This window comes from Onychostoma macrolepis, chromosome 04 (genome assembly GCF_012432095.1).
Source record: "Onychostoma macrolepis isolate SWU-2019 chromosome 04, ASM1243209v1, whole genome shotgun sequence".
Classification (NCBI taxonomy): domain Eukaryota; kingdom Metazoa; phylum Chordata; class Actinopteri; order Cypriniformes; family Cyprinidae; genus Onychostoma; species Onychostoma macrolepis.
In genome coordinates this window covers 2202707-2226868 of record NC_081158.1, presented here as the reverse complement: position 1 = coordinate 2226868, position 24162 = coordinate 2202707, and the positions used below count along the sequence as shown (strand labels likewise).

The 24162-nt window shown below is 38.3% G+C and overlaps 1 protein-coding gene across 1 annotated transcript; it reads right to left on the bottom strand.

The window, feature by feature from the left end:
* Positions 1 to 5437: 5437 nt before the first annotated feature.
* LOC131539524 (tripartite motif-containing protein 16-like) lies at positions 5438 to 23644 on the bottom strand (the record flags this gene model as incomplete). Its single annotated transcript, XM_058774157.1, has 6 exons — positions 5438 to 7474; positions 20652 to 20711; positions 20826 to 20964; positions 21061 to 21294; positions 22550 to 22645; positions 23000 to 23644. Coding segments are annotated over 6 exons (1704 nt in total), but the record flags the coding sequence as incomplete, so codon positions are not given.
* Positions 23645 to 24162: the final 518 nt, after the last annotated feature.

The window sequence follows — 24162 nt, the reverse complement described above, 5'->3', positions numbered from 1 at the left end:
CGGTTCGTCTGGCCAGAGGAGAATGACACACTATCTCGACACACTATTTCCCTGTTTGATACTGTAAAGCTGCTTTGACACAATCTGCATTGTAAAAAGCACTATATAAAATAATGGTCACTTGACTTGACTTTGATCTACTGTTTGATCTACAGGAATGCATTATAAGGAATGGATTATAAATTTAATGATTTGTGATGGATTATCAACTAATTATGCACCTTCCTTGTAGGTGCGTTCAGAGAGTATATAGTGTTTTTATTCCTCTCAAAATGCATACAGCACAAAATCTGGCAGTTAGGGAAAATTCTGTAAACACTTGTTTGAAATATTTTTTTTTCTTGTGCTTGCAGGTTCATTCCGAGTATCAACCCTGGTGGCATACCATTCAGAGTCAGAGATCAGATGGATTTCTGGAAAGAGGGTGCAAAGACAAAGCATCAGCCTGAATCCCCTCATGGTGTTTCTCATCAGAGAGCTTGTCAACTTTGCAAAAATTACTGAAATTTAACACAATACAAACAAATTTTTACTGTATTTTTATTTCTGTGAAGTCTGTTTTGCCATGCTGCAGACACAAAGTCCCCAGGGGACTGTGGTGATGCCCTTTTTCAGCTGGCACATGCTAGAGATGAAGATTTGTAATTTGTATTTTTAAAAAGAACATGTTCAACAATTAAAAAGAATATTATAAAGACAAATGCTAATGAGTTAGTGATCTTTATGGGGTTGGGGTTGTAAAATAATATGGTATACAGTGTTGTACTGCAATTAGATTGTTTTATACAGGTAAAAATTTTAAATAAACTAAACAGTACTAATATTGACAATACAGGAACTTTAAATGAGAATACAGTAATAATACATCCAGCTACTGTAAAATTTACAGCAATCTCTATACAGTGTAGTTTAGGTGCCTATCCGTTGGCACCTGAAAGAGCAGGGGGTAATAATAAAATAATAATAAAAGCTGCGAGCATCTTCTGGAGCGGACAGCAGCAAATACCAATAAAGGTACATTTTCTTTCTTTTTCTGAAATCACTCACTGTTATACTGTACATTTGTTCATAATTTTTAAAAAATATATTAACAAATATATTTAATCGTCTTGTATATGACACTCTCATAGTAATCTATTTAATTAACGGGGTTTATCTTTTATGAAGCCTCTTTGTGAGTTGAAGCAGGGATGGGCAAACTATAAAATATGTTATTAGTAACATTCTAAAATAACTGTATGTGGAAGATACACAGTTACAACTTCTGTGGGGCGTGAAGAAAAAGTAATGTAACTAGTGTAACTAATTACTGTTGCCAGAAAGTAATGAGTAAAGTAACAATATTACTTTTTAAAGGAATAACTAGTAATGAGTAATATATTGCATTCTTTGAGTAACAAGCCCAACACTGATTGTTACTTTACTTTGCAACGGTAATTAGTTACTAGTTGCATTACTTTTTCTTCACACCCCACAGAAGTTGTATCTCTGTATCTTCCACATAAAATTCTTCTAGAATGTTATTATTAACATATTTCTGCCTCATCAGTTGACCAAAATCCACATTGGATCGCAGTCAGAAGTTATTACCAACACACTCAATAGTGATTGATATTGGCATTCAAGTAGAAGTATTGTATTCATCTCATTAATTGTCATGTGCAGCTTGAAGCTAATTGTAATTTATCTATTACCCATATACATTTCATTATGTATTTTATGAAATCACATAAATTTGTAAGAAACGGTTTAATTTTTCAAAAAGACTTTGAATAATAGTAATATAATGTAGCACATGCTGATCAGAGGGATGTAATGCCAGAGTAAAGTACAGCCACAACTTATACAACAGTGTTCAAATCATCTTTTTTCCTGACAAAATCAATATAATGCAATATTTCTATCTGCTAAATGTAAGCTTTTCTATATTCCAAGCTTGCCTGCTGCTGGGGACATCACATGCATGTGTGAGTCATGAAAATTATGAAAATAAATCTAGGAATTATTTGATTGTTGGATTTTAAATCAGTGGTGTTGAGCCATAAAAGTAACTAAGCTGTTTTATGGATGGCACCTGTAATATTTTTACTGACATCTTATTAGTAATTAGTTACACTACTAGTTACTGCAAAAATTACTGCAAAAATATTATTACAGTAACTAAAAGTTACTAGTAACTAGTTACTGCCCAACACTGATTAGGACTACTAGAAGGCTACAGGTAGGTGAGTTTTATCAGGGTTGGAACTCATTTAATATTTAAAATATAAACAAATAAACTGTACAGTATAACGGTGAGTGATTTCAGAAAAAGTAAGAAAAAAACTTTATTAGTTTCCGCTCTCCGCTCCGGAAGATGCTCACAGCTCGCGAAAGTTTTTTTTTCTTTTTCCTCCCTGCTGATAGGCGCCCAAACTAGCTCTTCTGATTGGCCAAACTTCTCTGATCTCTGTAGAGGGCCGCCGCTGTTATGTGGTGCAAAAGGGAGAGTGCGCGAAACTTGTCATTTGCAAGTGAAAAACAGCATCTGAGACTCGTAGCAGCAGATTCAAGCCGTTGTCGTTATGTACTTGTGTTTGTGCTAGAAAAAGCATCCAAGAAAAAAAAAATATATATGTAAGAAATCATTCTACAAGTGTGCAAAACTCATTGCAAGGATTCAAATACTGATTTGCGGATGTACAAAATTCGTCCACGACTTCACATTTTTGATGCAGGTGTGTGAGTGTGTTTCGCACCATATTCGCTGCAGCAATAGTAGCAAAACATGTGAGAGTACGAGTTTCTTGATTTGTGATTCGTAGAATAGGATTTGTGTATCTGCAATGAAGGATTCGAGAAGGTGTAACAGTTGTGTTGTGTTTGTGGGAGAGAGAAAAAAATCTACAAGTTTGCAACTTTTGTCTGTGGCCTCAAATTTACTGATACACATGTGTGACTCTTCTCTACAACTACAAATTCCGCTGTCACAGACAGTTTGTGTGTGCTTGTGCTTGTCTCATATGTGTATGTGCGCGGAGAGTTTGTGTGCATGTGCATTTCATATATACAGGTACATCTCAATAAATTATAATGTCATGGAAAAGTTCATTTATTTCAGTAATTTAACTAAAATTGTGAAACTCGTGTATTAAATAAATTCAGTGCACACAGACTGAAGTAGTTTAAGTCTTTGGTTCTTTTAATTGTGATGATTTAGGCTCACATTTAACAACAACCCACCAATTCACTATCTCCACAAATTATAACACTTCATAAGACCAATGAAAAAAACATTTTTAGTGAATTGTTGGCCTTCTGGAAAGTATGTTCATTTACTGTATATGTACTCAATACTTGGTAGGGACTCCTTTTGCTTTAATTACTGCCTCAGTTCGGCTTGGCATGGAGGTGATCAGTTTGTGGCACTGCTGCTGAGGTGGTATGGAAGCCCAGGTTTCTTTGACAGTGGCCTTCAGCTCATCTGCATTGTTGGGTCTGGTGTCTCTCATCTTCCTCTTGACAATACCCCATAGATTTTCAATGGGGTTCAGGTCAGGCTAGTTTGCTGGCCAATCAAGCACAGTAACACCATGGTCACTGAACCAGCTTTTGGTACCTTTGGCAGTGTGGGCAGGTGCCAAGTCCTGCTGGAAAATGAAATCAGCATCTCCATGAAGCTTGTCAGCAGAAGGAAGTATGAAGTGCTCTAAAATCTCCTGGTAGATGGCTGCGTTGAATGTGGACTTCAGAAAATACAGTGGACCAACACCAGCAGATGACATGGCAGCTCAAATCATCACTGACTGTGGAAACTTCACACTGGACTTCAAGCAACATGGATTCTGTGCCTCTCCACTCTTCCTCCAGACTCTGGGACCTTGATTTCCAAATGAAATGCAAAATTTACTTTCATCTGAAAAGAGTACTTTGGACCACTGAGCAACAGTCAGTTCTTTTTCTCCACAGCCCAGGTATGATGCTTCTGACGTTGTCTCTGGTTCAGAAGTGGATTGGTAGACCTTTTCCTGAAGACATCTGAGCGTGGTGACTCTTGATGCACTGACTCCAGCTTCAGTCCACTCCTTGTGAAGCTCTCACAAGTGTTTGAATCAGCTTTGCTTGACAGTATTCTCAAGCTTGGAGTCATCCCTGTTGCTTGTGCACCTTTTCCTACCCAAATTCTTCCTTCCAGTCAACTTTGCATTTAATATGCTTTGATACAGCACTCTGTAAACAGCCACACCTTTCAGTAATGACCCTCTGTGACTTACCCTCTTTGTGGAGGGCGTCAATGTTCGTCTTCTGGATCATTGCCAAGTCAGCAGTCTTCTCCATTATTGTGGTTTCAAAGAACAAGAGATACCCGGAATTTATACTGTAGGGATGGTCATTAATTGAAACTCAAATGTAAATATTCTAATATTTTGAGATACTGATTTTTGACTTTCATGAGCTGTAAACTCTAATCATCAAAATGAAAACAAAAAAAAACTTTTGAAATGTTTTACTTTACATGCAATGAATCTAAAATATATGAAAGTTTCACTTTTTGAAATAACTTACAAGAAAAAAATTACTTTTTCATGACATTCTAATTTATTGAGATGCACCTGTATTTGTTTGAGCAGTTAGTAGTAAACATGTATGTGTGACTGTTTTATGTATGTTTGCGTGAGTGAAGTTTGATTTAAGCCCTTTACGACGCCTCATAGTATAAAGCTAAACGTGAAATTATACTTGGATATTTTGGGTGTGATCAATCTCAATTCTTTCTCTGGTAGTCCATATCTGTGCCCTTGCTTTTGTTGAAAATCTGTCCATTCTGGAGGCTGAGGAGACATTTCTTCAAGGACCTGTCATTTTCATAAGGTACTGTAATAAGTTGACCAGACGTGCCATTTTCCGGGGACAGATCCAGGCCAGGATTTTTAAATTGCCTAAAATATCCAGGGTTTGGCTGTTTGTGCTGTGTAGACTGATCATTGTATGACATAAAAGTACCATGAGAGGGATTTGAAAGCATAAGGAGCTGTCTGCTCTGCTCTCTATAGCTCCCACGGTACTTAGATGTCATACAGCAATTAATCTGTATAATTTAAACTTGTGTTAGTATGTTACACAAAGTTCAGGACTGGCTTGAACTTGTGGAACTGTTGGATTTTAAACTGCTTTTTTTTTTAATAAATAAAAGACAGACAATGAGTGATGAAGAGTAAATTTGCCTTTATTGACACAAATCCATTACTTACTCTCTCTTAAATCTGACTTTAAAGGAAAGTCATTACATTTAAATTGCTGTTGTTTTGATTTTGATTTTCTTTTTTTTTACTTGTGCTTGTTTTTACAGTTTAATCGTAAAATAGCAGTCTTACTGGCAAACAAAATTGCTAGTAAGGTACTGTAATTTATTTTTATTTTTTTACAATATATGCACACAAAGTTCCAGTAACACAGACACGAAGCAAAACAATTTACTTTGAACATACACCCGAGAAAGCAAAGGAAAAATAATAAGAATATATAACAAAACAGCTTATATACGAACCCTGTAAAATATCCAGTTTGTGTTACTAAACTAAAGGGTTCACTTACTTTCTCCAACCTGCACTGTGATGAATTATTACTCAATGTACCAATAAAAGTACAATTGGTTGTGTGTTATTAGTTTATTCTTATTGTGTTTTTCTGCAACTGTAAGTTAAGATCTAAGCACATTTTATGAACAATCAATGCAGAAATCTAGATATTTTCAAAGGGTTTGCAAACTTATTCTTGCCACTGTATGTATATTGAAATATTTTATTTGGAGATTTGAATTCTACTTTTGATAGTCAAAGAACAATTACGTTAAATTTCACTCTTTTTTTTTTTTTTTTTTTTAATTTAAAGTGCCCCTATTATGCCATTTTTAAGGTTCCTAATATTGTTTTGGGAGTCTCCTACAATAGGTTTACAAAATGCTTTTGTTTTCTCAAAATATGCATTTAATATCACCTAATTTCCCAACGATTCTCAAATGATTCATTTGAAGCAGTTCTAAGATTAAGTCTCTCTAAACCCTTCCTTTCCATGAGCCTACTCTGCTCTGATTGGTCAGATGGCCCAGTTTGTTGTGATCGGTCTACCATGTACAGCGCATGTCAGAAACAATATGCCGATCAGAAACGAAAGTTCCGTATTTTGACCGCTCAATAGAAAATATAAACATCTAATATTTATCATACTTACAGGTTGTGGTTCAGTGGAGCCAGCTGGTTAAAATAATCTGAGTACTGAGCCATCTTTCAAAAGCAAGCATTTTGTGAATCATGCGTTGAACTATTTGAGATTAGAGAAATAGTGTTCAGTAAAATGGCAGAAACACAAAAAAAAGATTGGGTTTGTACTGCTGTGGTACAGTGGAAATATGATTTTTTTACCACTGATTCTTTGCAGCCTCTTAAATTGGAATTTACTTACACAGCATCTTCTCGACATGATGTTAACCACATGAAGCTACTGTGTTTGAGGGCGAGTCAAGTTGTTGGCGACCGGCCAACGTAGAACATAGACGAGCATTATGCAACTGTTACACTGTGACGTGTAGCCGCTACTGAAGTAGGATGCGAATTAACGGCTAACGACTCATTTTGGCTGATCAGAGTTGGTTCTTTCTTTTGGGAGATAATAACTATTTTTATTGTGCACTTTTGGTTTTACAACTTTGCAGATCATTAACATTCACATACAGCTAGACTACAACACTGCATGAAAGGCAAAATTTGAAATGGTGTATTTATTTTTTTATTAGCTCTACCACTACTGCCATAAGTTCATCTGATGAGATGTTTAAAAGATTTAATGTATCTGTGATTATTAAACATTTATTAAAAGTGGCGTTTCTGATTAGAAAATAAGCCCCATATAAACACATTACTATAACTGACTCATCATGTGATATGACAAAATAATCTCTGTATAATTTAATACTTTACAAGACACAGTTTCACCGTTGAGTCTGTACCAATTCCAAACACAACATAGAGCGGCTCAGTGAATGTTGTCTGGACTCTGTGGATGAGACTCATTGTGTTCGAAACACTGTAGAAGGACAAAATCCCTGCGCTGTGATTCACATACACTCCTATTCTGCTGGAGACATGGGTTACAGGGAGAACAGTGTCAGTGTTATTATGAAAAAATGAGCAGAAATTGGGAGTGCAGAACAAACTCCAGGACTGATTATTAAACCCAGCTACACATTCAGGTCCATTTCCCTTCCTGCTGATGCTCTTATACGTCACTCCAATATCTATATCACCGCTCCACTCCACCTCCCAGAAACAGCGTCCAGTCACACTCTCTCTACACAATGCCTGCCACCAAGCATCAAATCTGTCTGGATGATCGGGATAACCATGATGTGTGTTAGTGGCAGTGATCCTCGTGTTTCCCTCAGACAGATGGAGCCAATGATTCACTGAGTTTGGATCTACAGTCAACAGATGAGAATCTAATGGAGATAAACACAGAATTTTTCATGATCTTGAATAAATATAGCACATTTTCATGGTATGTTATTGTTTATGTAGGGACTCCTAAAAATATACCTTGTTTAACATGCTTTGTGTCAGAAATAATACAAAGTATTATAATGTATTTTATTTTTATTTTATTTTGAAATATGATGCAACAACTATATGCTTGCTTATGTCCAATGAGAAAGAGTGTTCAATACAGGTGTACTATTGCAAGCCAATGACTGTTGAGCCTGAGGTTGCATCATAACGTGAATCACATAATGAGGAAGAAGGGAGGAGGAGCATCGCACGTGGCGAGCAGAGGCTGCATGTGTATTCGGGGTGCGTGCAAATCTGAAACATTGTCAGTTTGGAGACCGTGTATATTCTTAGTAATATAAGGCCCAAAGTGAAAGGGAACAACCCTTGTTTATTTTCGGTTTGTTTGCTTAAAGTATTTTTCTTTTCCTTGTTGTTTATTCGCGATCATCTGAGTCACCCTGTGTGTGCTGATAGCTAGAGACATTCGGCCTAGCAGCCATAGACATTTGCCTTCGTGAGAAGTGATTGCATCAAAGAAGTTCGTGTTACGAGTGCTGAATTTGTTCGGGACTGGACGTATCCGGTTTCTTCAAGGGACTTCGCTGGACTGGACTCGTCGTGTGCCAGAGACTGTTTGAGACTAGTGAGGTTGTGCCGTGAGTGATTTCAATATTGCCTCATTATCGTCGGAAGGACGTAAGTTGATTCATTTTCGTGACTCCTTGACTGTGAGCGAGTACTCTGAATTCATCATCATCTGATTAATGTGCACCAACGATAACGATCGATCGTACATTTGAACTGTTTGACTGACTTACATATATTTGAACTGATCGTAAGAGATGTAATTAATGTGCATAAGGTACTGAAAGATGGTGTGAATTGCAAGTTTTCTCAAGTGTATAACTGATCTTGAAAGAGTTTTTTTTCATTATTGTATTACGTGGTTCTGGAGGCAACTGAGTGTTTTGCCAGAATAGGGTTCTGAATTGACATTATATATCTCAGTTGAGTTATCGTGTTCTAAAATAGGAACAAAGCTAAGGTTAAGAAAAAGTGTAATAAGTGTGAAAGAACAAGAACCGTTCTGAGGGAAAAAAAGGTTGATTTCTTCATTTACTGTCTTTAAGAAAAAGGGAGTTATTACATTAATGTAAAACAAAAATCTTTGTTATTCTTTTTCTCTTTAACATTTGTATTTTGATATTTCATTGAGTCTGGCAAGTTAATTCATTTACAAAGTTACTAAATTCCTGAGAATTGTAAATAGGAATTGTTTAATTGATCTTTAGTAAAGGATTGGGTAAAATTGGTACAGGAGAAAATATTTAACTTTTTTTGTAAACCCTAAAAGAAAAATACCGGCCTAATTCACCATCTAACTGCCGGGGATCCAGGACTTGTGTTAGAGAAATAATTAAATTTAATCCCTAGGGTTAAGAAAAGGTTTACATTTTATAATAAAGTTTAGGCAGCAGCTATTTGCACTAATTGTAAATAGCAATAGAGGCTATTTACACTAAGTGAAAATAGCATATTTTCTCACCGATAGATGCTATTTGAAAGTGAAAGTGAAGTGTAGCAATTAGATGCTATTTACACTGTAAATTAGCATCTTTTCTTAGCAATGGATTCTATTTACACTAAGTGAAAATAGCTGTAATTTTAGCGATATGCTATTTACAGTAAGTGCAAATAGCTATAGATTCCTTTTACACTGTTAAAATAGCAGGACTTTCTGCCATTTATACTACTTATTGCAAACAGTGGCAATTGTCTGCACCTTAGTATTATAATACACTAGGGGTCGACCGATATGTGTTTTTCAGGGCCGATACCGATTATTACAGACCAAGTGGACCGATAACCGATATATTATGTCTGATGTAAAAATTTAAATTAATGTCAAAATTAAGAATAACAAGGGCTCTGACAAAAACTGCCTTCCCTGGTGCTGATTGCATTTCTTACTCTTGTCATCCTCCATGCATCCATCTACAATAAGGGTAACATAAAGAGAGAGTTAAAAGTGGGGCCACTGCATGCTTCATGATTAAGCCTATGAATACTGTTCTACAGCTAAACAGCTTGGGGAAATGTAAGTATTTGGCTTCAATAATTTACATGTTAGAAATGTATGTGTAATAGCATAACCTCTCATAATTATAATATAATAAGTGTAAATAATTTAATTGTCTTCATAGCTCCATTGTAGAAGACTGCAACTATTTTAATTAAACTATAACACTAATAGCCTGTTATAGGCACACTTGGTTCAATGCCTATTGAAATGTCACAATTCATTTCATCCTAATCTTGGCCTATGTGACAGTATCTTAATCTTAGCCTATGTGACAGTAATTTCAATTAGTTTTAATTTACAGTGCAGTGCAAATGAAGCCATAAAACATTAATTTCAGTTATCTTTTAATCAAGAGTTAAACTCAATTTTTTGGCAAACAAATGGGTTTACCATTAAAATTAAAACATGGAAGAAATAGCGTATTGTGTGATTATTCTTTTAAACAAAAGTAGTTGTTGTAGTAGTAGATAAACCGAACTTTTATTTTGACGAGTTGCCATGAGGAACTCTTAAGTTTCTGTATAGCCCGGGTGTGTCTCACTCGTCCTTAAAAGTGAAGCTGCGGGCTCTTAGATCGCCCCCTGGGGGCTGGCTGCAGTACAGGTCATAAACCCCGCCCTCTCCATGTAAACGAATGGGACTTCAGTCAAAATAAAAAATTAAATTACACTTCTAATACAATATTCCGAAATATGGTTTTGGTCATTTAAGGTAGTTGTTATCACGCTGATATATGTTCGATTGTTCGTTTTTTTGTGATATGTTTGATTTTAGCTAGTAATTTGATGCTATAAAAACGGGGCGTGTCGTTATGGTTGAATGGGTCTGCGGGAGTTTGGGCGGGAGTTTGATTTCTACACCCCAAAGACTACTGCGCAGACTCGGGCTCCAAACAAATCTCTACTGCGCAGACTCGGGCTCCAAATGACGTCATTTACTCAAGATGGCAGCGGCCATACTGAGATGTATTCGCTTCACTTTTCTATAGTGGAAGGAAGCGGAGACGCGTCGTCCATCTTTTTTACAGTCTATGGTATAGCCTATGTATGTGATTTGACGATCGTTTTACTCAAATGAAACGGTCAAATGCTCCTGAAGCAACTCTCAGAGCAGTTCTGGGGATGTTGTTCATGTATTTATGTCCTCATTTAGTGAGACGTCAGATGCTGAAAACACCGCGAGCTTCGCGCACTTCAGTGTGTGTGTGTGTAGTGGTGGGCAGAGCGAGACTTCGTGAAACACTGAAGCAGTCGAAGCAAATGTGTCGAGGCTTCAAAACATTTCGACACCAGTCTCTACGGTGACACCTAGTGGTCATTTTCAAGTATTGTTCTGAAACAGCGTCGACAAAGAAACAGTTAAGCGAATTGACGATTTATAACGTATGTTGTGTTAGTCGATCCACCAAGTGATTTGGGGGAGTTGTTAGTGTGCTCGATTGGAATGCTGTCACCATGGGTTCGAATCCTGTGTGACACAGTCATCTTGACAAAATTATGAAAAACAATTAAAATGTGTGTTTTTATTGATCTGTTCTTGTAATGTGTTGAAACATCGGTCTGACGTCTGAATGAACTCTTTGTGAATAAATAAGTGTTATTTTGGTAATGAAAAATATACAATAAAGTACATCAAGACACTTTTTTTTTACATATAAAGATTTTTATTTAAAAATATTAATTGTTCTGCTGTTGATGGACTTAGCCTACTTCTTTTTTACATATAATTTCTCCAGCCTTTGAAAAAATCCTCTCACAAAAACCCACGAAGTTTCTACTTTGTGGGAGTTAGGTTGAGACAGATGTGCGATTGTGTGATTTGTTACCGACCCTGTCAATCAAACACAGATTCGACAGGTATTAGTCTCGAAACACTTGTGACACGCCCTGATGCTTCGATCGCCTTAGTCACGTGACATGGGTGTTTCGAATCGCCTTAGTCACGTGACATGGGTGTTTCGAATCATGCTTCGGAGCAGTGTTTCGAAACATCTGCGCTTCGGGATCTCGACACCGTGTAGAAACGTCAGTTTCGCGTCAGCCATCCCTATGTGCGTGTATAATCAAAACCGCGCGTCTGTGCTATTCACATATACAGAGACATGCAGAACATGCAGAATTCATATTTAAATAAGTCTTTTTGCAGCTTAATATTTACAGATACTAGTCCATAGCGCGAGTCGATTTAAGTGTACTGACCTACTTTTGATTAATTCATCCAAACTTTGACGAACTCCGTGACTCAGAGTGGTGAGTTCTGACAGACCCAAATCCAAGCCTTTATTCGGCGATCTTGATCTCCATCCCGAGCAGCAAGTCCAGCGACCATAAACAGCAATGCCTGCGCTGACTGACGCGATCGTTACGAATTCAAATGTTGCCACTTCAAACGACAGGTTTTACGGCAGGATAATCGAATGCTCGTTGGCTCTCGCCTGCATTCGTCACAGATTGCAACATGCCGTGTTTCTGGTGAGGTGTGTTTTTGAATGATGCGAGCCTACTTGAGCACGCAAGCGCCTTCACGAGTTCACTGAGAGCTAGAGGATCAGGAAAATAATCTGGATAATATTTTCAGCAATTAACAACATAAATTCTGCTCTGCACCTCACAAACCTACTGTATTCCGCCAGAGAGGAATGCGGCTGCTCTGCATCGTCATTTGGATTACTTTTGGTAGTGCTTTTGAAATTTTTGCAATAAATAAATGATTGTAATTGTATTTATCTGTCTGTCATGTTTTTCTTATACTGTACAGAAATAGCTATGTTTAGGTGTAGATGTAGGAGTGGGATTAGCCACTATAAAACTATTTTAATGCTATATTGTTACTAAAATGGTTATTTTCCTGCATGTTTTGGTCAACTGATAAATTGATAGAAGAAAAATTGGAGATTAATTTCACTTACAAATAATGTAGGAATGTGCATACTTTTAAATCGACACCTGCCATGATGTTTTCCTCTTTGAGTGTTTCCTAAAAGCAACGAGGAGAGGAGAGAAGAAGGGGGGGTCTTAATCTTAACACTCAGCATACCCAGTTAAAAAAAAGTCACCGCTCGCCACTGACTTATTCTGCATAACCCTTGGAGACCCATATCCTGCATAAAGGCATTATAGTAAGCAAAAAAGGGAGAATCCTTCTGAAGTCTTCGCTTTAGGTGTGTAGCATGTTGTTCAACAGTTTTTCGATTGTTTGGCATATAAACTTTCTCTCTCAGAGGTAAACCAATTTCATAATGCCCATCAACAAGTTTGGCAGAATTTGTCACCATTTCCATGAATCTTTGATCTTCCTTTGAATAGCCAGTTTGCTCATACTGGCTACATTCGGGTAAATCCTTTTTAATCTGCTTTTGCTACATGTCTTCCAAATTCACCACTGAAATTCTGTTAACTGTGACTTTTGGCTGTGCACTGACTATTATATTCTCATCATCTCCAAAGAGCGGTCCATTCACCGTCCATCCCAACATTGTTCTTCTGACACTGCGGATAACCTTCAATGCTTCCAGTGCTTTAGGAACTTTTGTCCCTATGAGCAGCTCAATCCCTGCCTCAATCTCAGCTAAATGAACAGTCTTTAAATGAAGACATCTTTGAAGATCTGTTTTTCTGGGTATATTCCCTTCGTGAACAGGCATGCTTTCCTGAGTATAAGAACACATTTAAGATTTTGTTTGTTTTTCACCCACTGACGAAGTTAAACTACTATGGCCAAATCATCACGTCAAAACACAGTAATAAATTATGTTTTATTAACAAGGTTCGGGAGGAGCACGATCAGATAATCAACCAATTTGGCACAGGTGCAACTCATTTAGCTAACCATCCTAACTACCACAATGTGTGTGTGTGTGTGTGTGTGTATATATATATATGCAGCCTACCTACCTCTGTCCTACGACAGTTTTCCGGCTTCCAGCTTCTTTTGACTAGCCAAAAAATGTCTAAACTCAAGCTCTTCCCATCGGACAACGAGTTGGACGCTCCACCACAAGCCACCAGCTCGAAGGCAACTTCCTCTCAAGCCACTGGCTCAAAACCACCTCCTTCTGCCGGCCCTAAGGCGCTTCCTCCTCGGCCTGGTTCCACTGCCGAGCCCCAGGCCTCGACCCGTGGACAGAGGCCCACAAAGCCCGCTACTCACACACCTAAGCCACAAAGTCTCCGTTCACCTTCACCATCAAGACAGCCATCGCAATCCCCAACATCTTCATATGCCTCGGCTTCACCATCCATCCCTCCCATCAGGAAATGGACTGAGACAAGCGCTGTCAAACTCTGAAGTTAAGTTTTCACGAAAAATGAGCAAAGCTCAACTTTATGATCTTTACATTTCTCTGGAAAATACTAATTCACCCACCTCCAAAAAGGTAACTACAGCCCGCAAGACTAAAAGTTATCATATCTCTCTAACGTTGTCTTCTTCCAGATCAAGTTCCAGCTCCCCTCGAGCGTCAAGATGCAGCAGGCCGTCAGCAAGCCTTGGCCACGCCCCAGACTCGCCTGCTCCTCACACTGCACTGACTGAATCAGACTGACAGGACTCTCTGAACTGCAGCACGAACAAACGTGGCGGCACCCATCTTGTGAAATTATGTTTTATTAACAAGGTTCAGGGGGAGCACGATCAGATAATCAACCAGTTTGGCACAGGTGCAACTCATTTAGCTAACCATCTTAATTAGCACAATACGTGTGTGTGTGTGTGTGTATATATGTATGTGTGTGTGTGTGTGTGTATATATATATATATATATATATATATATATATATATATATATATATATATATATATAGATATATAGATCTATATCTATATATATCTATATATATATCTATATATATATGTCAAGATGCAGCAGGCCGTCAGCAAGCCTTGGCCACGCCCCAGACTCGCCTGCTCCTCACACTGCACTGCCTCCCTCCTCTTCTCAACCAATCGCCCACGGGCGTGGCTTACCAACCTCCTATCCTTCACACTCCCTTCTTTCTACCTCCGGCTGCAGACGCTAGCATGAGGCTGCCTCCGCTAGACGCTCAAGCTCAGTCACCTTTCCCATTGCCCATCCGCTACTCCTTTTTCCTATTAATGGCCAGCAGCCCCTACTGCAGATGTCCAAGTAGGGCATCATCAGCCTGCAACACAAGCTTACTGGCCTCCTTCCTCATTTCTTTCTACCTCTTCCTATGTGCTTCCCCAAGCACCAGGGGCTAATCCGTGCATGAGGCTGCCTCTGCAAACGGTTATGGCCCCTCCTTATATTCCTTCTAACCCTTATATCCCATCTAAATCTCAGTACACTTTATTTACAGCAGTCCCTCTACCTACCCCACCGAATGCCACCGCTCTGGAACCACCTCCTGTACCTAACACCATCTGCTCTGGAGACGGACCCATCGCCAACCCCAGTACCTCACTATTCGCAACTCATATTCCCATAACTCATCCCTTAAAACCTCTCCTTGACACATCACTTGATTCTATTCTCCAAGCAGTTTCACACAGAACTATCCGTTCATATCTAACAGCTTGGAGATGTTTCAAAGTATTTCATGTCCCCTACAACCTGCCATTCCCCAATTTTTCTCTCCTCACAATTATGTCATTTATTTCCTACCTCAATTCTGTTAAGAACCTCCAAGCCAGGTCTATTAAAGGTTACTTAAGTGGCATTCAATATTTTCACAAACTAATCTACGGCTTCCCCTCTCCCGAAAGTGCAAATAGACCGACCAAGAAAGAAAAGGCCACTACATTTTTAACCTTCCATCTCCAATTAAAAACTTATCAGGCTCTCTTTTCTTATTTCCAACTCAGGAATGCTCAAGCTAAATCCGCACTGGACACGCTCTTCGTCGTCGACGACTCTAACCACCCTGTTACACGTTTTTGGTTCCAAAAACACTTTAAACTAATCCTCACTCAATCAGGCTTACCCGCAGAAATTTTTCCAGCCACTCATTTCGCATCGGGGCAGCAACTACAGCAGCTCAAAAAGGCCTCTCACAGAATCAGATACAGACCCTCGGTCGATGTTCATCAGATGCTTTTAAAAGTTACATCAGGTATAATCAACTCCACATAAAGGAAGCCCATATAGCCCTGATCAGTTCAAAAAAAAAAAATTACGTCGCTTTTAAATCACGTTGTTTACTCGGATAATCAGAGACTCTCCTTTCCAATGTAATAAATCACAGTTCCTTTGGTCGCAGTAAGAGCCTTCCAGCCGTCGTTTCGAATCTCATCGCTTATTCTGCATCGGACGGGGCTCTCCCTTCTGGTGCAGCAGGGCTTCGGTCGCAGTGTGAACCCTCCGTCTGTCGTTTGACTTATGCTGCGTGCTCGACGGTGGACAGAGATCTTCCTCCCGGTGCAAAAGAGCCGCTGGCTCCCTTCAGTTGCATTGTGAGCCCTCCGTCTGTCATTCATGTTATGCTGCGTACTCGGTGGCGGACGAGGCTCTCCCTCCTTCGGTGTCAGTGAGAGCCCTCCATCTGACACGTCACACTGTGCCTCGCATTCACCTGCAAGAGGTACTCTCCTTTCCAGTGCAGCAAGCTCCCTTCGGACGCAGCAAGAGTCCCTCATCTGATATCTGCCATCATGTTCCTCTTTTAGCGCCATGTAGGGCTCGCCAGTCCGACGCTGCAATCCGCCGCAAGCTCTTAACCTTTTGAGTGGTACGGTCCCACATATGGGATTTTTATTTCCGTGCCCCTGGGAGTATGGTCCCACATATGGGATTTAGAACATTTGGTGACGTCGCATAACTGCCAAATTCAAACTGTGGTTTTGTTGGCTGGTGCTGAGCCAGAGAGAGACGTGCACTGCGATTGTCATATTATCACAACTATGCAGTGTTCTTAACCACATAATGCATATTTTAGGTTTCAGACATTTAAAAACACATAAGTAAAACAATACATTTAGAGCTTGTAAAATACACACAGATGTCTATGGAAGCAACAATAACAATCCATTCAAATTTAATTTGCCGACATGTTTATTCATATCAGATAGACATAGTGTAAGTAACTATAGAGTTCACTCTATTCTTCACCCAGTTCACCAGCCACTTGCATGTATTTCGGGAGAAATTGATGAATTCATGTGGTGTAAATCAGACTGACAGGACTCTCTGAACTGCAGCACGAACAAACGTGGCGGCACCCATCTTGTGAAATTATGTTTTATTAACAAGGTTCAGGGGGAGCACGATCAGATAATCAACCAGTTTGGCACAGGTGCAACTCATTTAGCTAACCATCTTAATTAGCACAATACGTGTGTGTGTGTGTATATATGTATATGTGTGTGTGTGTGTGTGTGTGTATATATATATATATATATATATATATATATATATATATATATATATATATATATATATATATATATATATATATATATATAATACACACACACACAGGTGCATCTCAATAAATTAGAATGTCGTGGAAAAGTTCACTTATTTCAGTAATTTAACTCAAATTGTGAAACTCGTGTATTAAATAAATTCAGTGCACACAGACTGAAGCAGTTTAAGTCTTTGGTTCTTTTGATTGTGATGATTTTGGCTCACATTTAACAAAAACCCACCAATTCACTATCTCAACAAATTAGAATACTTCATAAGACCAATAAAAAAAAACAATTTTAGGGAGTTGTTGGCCTTCTGGAAAGTATGTTCATTTACTGTATATGTACTCAATACTTGGTAGTGGCTCCTTTTGCTTTAATTGCTGCCTCAATTCGGCGTGGCATGGAGGTGATCAGTTTGTGGCACTGCCGAGGTGGTATGGAAGCCCAGGTTTCTTTGATAGCAGCCTTCAGCTCATCTGCATTGTTGGGTCTGGTGTCTCTCATCTTCCTCTTGACAATACCCCATAGATTCTCTATGGGGTTCAGGTCAGGTGAGTTTGCTGGCCAGTCAAGCACAGTAACACCATGGTCATTGAACCAGCTTTTGGTACCTTTGGCAGTGTGGGCAGGTGCCAAGTCCTGCTGGAAAATGAAATCAGCATCTCCGTGAAGCTTGTCAGCAAAAGGAAGCATGAAGTGCTCTAAAATTTCCTGGTAGATGGCTGCGTTGACTGTGGACTTCAGAAAACACAGTGGACCAACACCAGCAGATGACATGGCAGCTCAAATCATCACAGACTGTGGAAACTTCACACTGGACTTCAAGCAACATGGATTCTGTGCCTCTCCACGCTTCCTCCAGACTCAGGGACCTTGATTTCCAAATGAAATGCAAAATATACTTTCATCTGAAGAGAGGACTTTGGACCACTGAGCAACAGTCCAGTTCTTTTTCTCCACAGCCCAGGTAAGACGCTTCTGACGATGTTTCTGGTTCAGAAGTGGCTTGGTAGCCCTTTTCCTGAAGACGTTTGAGCGTGGTGACTCTTGATGCACTGACTCCAGCTTCAGTCCACTCCTTGCGAAGCTTTCACAAGTGTTTGAATCAGATTTGCTTGACAGTATTCTCAAGCTTGCGGTCATCCCTGTTGCTTGTGCACCTTTTCCTACCCAAATTCTTCCTTCCAGTCAACTTTGCATTTAATATACTTTGATACAGCACTCTGTAAACAGCCACACCTTTCAGTAATGACCCTCTGTGACTTACCCTCTCTGTCGATGGCGTCAATGTTCATCTTCTGGATCATTGCCAAGTCATCAGTCTTCTCCATTATTGTGGTTTCAAAGAACAAGAGATACCCGGAATTTATACTGTAGGGATGGTCATTAATTGAAACTCAAATGTAAATATTCTAATATTTTGAAATACTGACTTTTCACTTTCATGAGCTGTAAGCTCTAATCATCAAAATTAAAACAAAAAAACTTTTGAAATGTTTTACTTTACATGCAATGAATCTAAAATATATGAAAGTTTCACTTTTTGAAATAACTTGCAAGACAAAATGAACTTTTTCACGACATTGTAATTTATTGAGATGCACCTGTGTATATATATATATATATGCAGCCTACCTACCTCTGTCCTACGACAGTTTTCTGGTCTCGTGAACTCGTGAAACACTGAAAGTCAAGATTAAAATATGTATTATAGCGAACTGACAGGATTTTTCCGTCTTTGATTTTACCGTTTTGATCCATGTCCTCAAGCACCATTTTGACTAGTTCCCAGTTCCCAGTTTCAATCGCCATTCAATGTTGTGAGAACATACTCGGACAAAACCCTCCAGTTTTAAAAGAACACATTCCAGTCAGTTTAAAACATTTATTTCCTCTTCGCTTCGATTAATTTTATCTTAAGCTCTGCAGACACGGATTTCGTCGCACACAGAACCATTCGCATTTGAACCTCCACATTCCTAACCAGCGTTTCCAGGTTTTCAAAACAAAACCCGCTCAATTGCTACTTAAAACTAGCACAATCGCGTTTCGATGGGGGTTCCCCAGGAAAAATTCCCTGGGAAAAAACGCAGACTTGGCAACACTGTTCCTAACCCAGGACAATTGGGTTACTTATTATTGATATCAACCCAAATTGGATCAAATCAAGTTCGCTTCCCAACAGTCTCAACCGATAGTTTGGATTGAAACTAACCCAGCGTGTTTAAAAGTAGGCCTACACAGTGTATGTTTTTGCTAAATCACTTGCAAATATAAGATTGTTGTATAACATACCATGTAATATTAGAATAGGTACCCCTTAGTTTCAAAATACTTACAGTAGAAATAATTTGTTGTTATACCTTTTATTCCCCAAACTTCACATATTATTCCCTTATACCTACACGGAGGTACTGAATAGGTACACTATAATTACAAAAAATGTACACTGTAAATTATGTTTACTTGCGCAGTATGTTGCGGGTTGTAATCTAAAGCGTTACCGAGTTTGTTTGTGTTTGTGCGCATCTCATAAGTGTATGTGCACGGAGATTTTGTGTGTGTTTGTGCACATCTCATAAGTGTATGTGCATGGAGATTTTGTGCGTGGAGAGTTTGTGTGTGTTTTGTAGTGTTAACTATCCCAGTCACACGTTGGTGGGCGGAATTAGTGTAAACATCCTCTGCCAACAAGGTGGACTATTTGCACTTAGTGTAAATAGACACTCAGTAAAGTTTAATTTTCCTTTCCTTTCCTTTTCTTTTTTTTATTTTCTCATATTTATTTATTTTTAAAATGTCACACTGAATAGTAAAATAATTAATGAAACTTCACTCCATGTCAACATATGAAGTAGAATTTCATTCAGGGCTCCAACATATCTATGTTTGTGTGCAAAAATGGTATAAACTAATTATTTAAAAAGTAACATAGAATGGCATCTGGGGCAGTACTCCTTCAAAAAGTAACAATGTGTACCTTTTAAAGTACTACTATGCACCCTTAGAAAAAAAAAAGGGTCCCACTTTATATTAGGTGGCCTTAACTACTATGTACTAACATTTCAATTAATCATTTGGTACAATGCACATATTGTGCACATACATGTTTTTACATTGTACTTATATTGTTAATAATACCTTTATGTAATTATATCTGTAATGAATTTCTGTAATTACATTTTATAATTACTGTTGACCCATCACTTACACCTTAACCCACCCTTAAACCTACCCATACCACTTTACCTGTTCCTAACCTTAAACATATTCCACCTCAATAGCAGCAAAAGTTTTCTGCAATACAATATGAACACAATAAGTACATTGTACTTATTTTTTGATGTAAGTACATAGTAGTTAAGGCCACCTAATATAAACTGTGACCAAAAAAAAGTGTAAGAAAAAGTAAAAGGCATAAAAGTATAATTTTTTGAAAAGTTACTGCCCCAGTGACAGCTTTTGTACCTTTTTTCTGAGAGTTGATGTGTTACTGTCATTTAAACCCACTTAACAGTTACCTGTTCATGATAAAATAACACTACTTGTGTTGAATGCATTTCAATTCACAGTGGATTCAAAACCTGCCCATTCATGCCCATCAACAAATAAAATTAAGTAAAAAATATTGCACTCGTCCTCATTTTTGCTTTTTAAATAAAAAAAAAGTAACTTACATTGTTGGAACTGCTGAATGGTCTGATATTCAGAAACGCCAATGACCTGTACAGTTTTCACTACAGACAACCAAACACATCTGCAGTTAATTCTCACAAATAAATTAAATTACAACTGTTTGTTTATTTGATGAATGATGCTGAACTCATTTCCGAAAAATAATTAGTATTTACCTTTTCTATACATATTCTCTATTGTCTCTATGGAGAACTGCTGCAGTTTGTCTCTGAGTAGAGAGATGGACTTCTTTACATCGTCAAAAGACAGATGAGGAGTGAAAGTAAAGCCAAAGATAGAGATATACTGCAAAAACTACAGAGACAAAAAAAAAAAAAAAAAGCTTTCTGTAAATAGATAAGTCTGTTGAATTGAAGTCCTCATTTATGTGCTTGAGAATATTTCTGTTACCTGAAAGAATTGAACATGATCCTGTGTTTCTAAAAGCTGCTTCAGCTCAGTGTCTGTTCTCTTCATATCATCAATCTGTGGCTGCATGTCCTCCAGTCGTTTTTCAGCTCGACTCACTGCAGCTCTTTCCAGATCTCTGATCCGCTGTGTCACCTCAGAGCGATGTTTCTCAATGGAGCGGATGAGTTCAGTGAAGATCCTCTCACTGTCCTCCACTGCTGTCTGTGCAAAGCGCTATTAGACACACATTTTTGTTTTTAGAATTATAAGAATGTATCAGAATTATCTAAATTTGCTAATTCATTAAAATCAACAACATATGTTATCATCAAGCAGATGGAACGGAATAAATATTCTAAAATATACCAATCCACAGTCTGACTTGTGTTGCATGAAACCACACCATGTTATTTTGTCCGGCCAGAGAAGAACTGGCCGCCCGACCGAGCCTCGTTTCTCCTAAGGTTTTCTCCTATAATATTTTTAAAGCTGCTTTACAGCAGAATTGATCTCTGTTTGCATATGGTTTATCCCTGTAAACTGCTTTGAAACAATCCGTATTGTATAAAGCACTATATATATATATATATATATATATATATATATATATATATATATATATATATATATATATATTAAGGTGACTTGACTTGACATTACAGTCAATGAGCCACAGTAGCCGCTTTTCCACTGTTGGGCCGGCTGGCAGGGTTGCCAGGTCTGCTGAAAACAAAAACCCCAGCTCAATTGCTGTTCAAAAATAGGCCAAAACTTGCCAAGTTGCATTTTTCTCCCCCTCCATCAAAGTTGCATTCTAGGGGGTGGGGAGGAGATCACTTTAACCTGCAAACTAACTCATGTCAATAGTTTAAAAGTTGCCTATTTTGGCCACAATGTTGGGCAGGACCAATAGCCTCGGACCTTGATCCAACATTAACCTGTCTCCATAGAAGAACGTCACACAACAAGGGGAAGCTGATAAAATTACCTAGATCACAAAACATACATGATAGAACCAAACGTTTGGTTTTTACATATACTTGAGACTCCAACATCGATATTTGACTAATGATTTATACAACAACAACAAAAAAAAAAAACAGTTACAGTAACAATTTAATCATTTGTTTGTAATTTTTTTGCATCAATCAAATTAGTATTTATCATTATTTCACATAAGAGAACAGATCACAGGATGCACAAAACAACTCAATGAGGGTCCATGAAGTCCAAAGACAGCCACATTTACAAAAATATTGATATATTTTCCTATTTTTGTCACATTCCCTTAAAAAGAATGAGCATTTCTATTAATTTAATATAACATTACGTGAACTGAGGATGTTTGGGCGCTATCTCCCCTCTCACTGTACTGTTTTGCGGTCTCTGGTATTTTCATAACCATAATGTGTATTCACTAGGGTAAAGGTTAGCATATTTAGTCTTTAGCATTGCACATAAAAGAAGTTCTCTTCTTCTCCAAACACACCTTATGAGACTCCACGGCCTCTCTCAGCTCCTGAAGATCTTTCTCTCTCTGCTGGATGTTTTTCTGGACTTTTCTCTGTTCCTCTTCAATATTTCCCTGCAGAAAACAAAAGTATGATTAAATCTGCACTACCATTGATAAGATGAGGTCAGTAAGATTTTTGCATGCTTTTAAAAGTCTTATGTATTCACCAACAATAATTTTGTGAAATTCATATATTTAGATATTAAAAAATGTAATTGATTGATGTGATCAAAGCTGCATTTTCAGTGTCATTACTCCAGTCTTCAGTGTCAAGTTAAATCAAAATATGCTGATTTAATGCTCAAAAACATTTCTTATCAATATATTCAGTACTGCACATTAAAACACAGTTCATTACATCTGTTTCTCTGATTAAGAGAAAAATCATAAGACAAATGAGGAAAGAAATTGCATATGGAGCAGTACCTGCATCTCTTGCCTTGCTGCTGCAGTTAATACCGTGTCATGATTTTTGTGTTCATCCACCAAACACAGCATACAGATACACTCTTCATCAGTCCAGCAGTACATTTCCAGCATTTTATTATATTGAGGGCAGATCATCTCCTGCAGTTGTCCAGTGGCGTCCATCAGATTGTGTCCTTTGCCTCTGAAGAGATTCTCATGCTGTTCAAGATGATTTTGACAGTAAGAGCTTCGACACTCCAGACAAGACTTCACTGCTTTCTGTTTAATTCCAGTGCAGGAGTCACACTGAACATCTCCAGATCCAGTGTGATGATGACGACGACGACGAGCAGGAACAGTAGGAGGAATAGGAGCAGACTGGAGGCTTGTATTCTTCAGTTTCTCCACCATCTCAGCAATCACTATGTTTTTACCTAAAACTGGTCTTGGACTGAAGTTCTGTCTGCACTGAGGACATCTGTAGATTCCCCTCTGATCCTCCTGATCCCAGTAGTTTGTAATGCATCCCTTACAGTAACTGTGTCCACAGGGAATCGTCACTGGCTCCTTCAGGAGATCAAGACACACTGAACAGCTGAACTGATCTTCAGCCCATGATATACTGGTGTAGGGTTTGATACATAAATATAATTTTAATTTAGCTCAAAGGGAATTATTTATGATTTTATAGGTAATTTGAACAGAATCACTGTTCTGCGGCTGATCACTGAGTCGGCAGCGATTCACTGAACGAGCCGTATAACATCAACTCTGCACTGGATATTAAAATCCAAAATATAGTGAAAACACTATCAATAAGCACAGTAACAAGATTGGCAGATTAAGACATTAACTTGTAAGTGTGATGCCCTATTAAATTATCACATTTGTGGTAGTTTTTGTAATTTTATAAAGAAAAGTTTGTTCTTAATTTTGTTCAGGGGTAATTAACCTGTGTCTACCATTCATTTGCACTAATATATTTTATATAGCGGGCAGGAGTAATTGTGGAGTTCGTCAGCAGGGGGCAGTGTGGCGCGTATTGTGCTTTCGGGGCGTTACGTCAGTTTGTCCCGTTTTGCGGTCTTTCTCTTTCTGCTGAGCGAGATGAGAAACGGACGCAGACTTTGCCTCTTCTCACTTATTTCTCCTGTTTCAGGTTGGTAGACTAGTAAATTAAG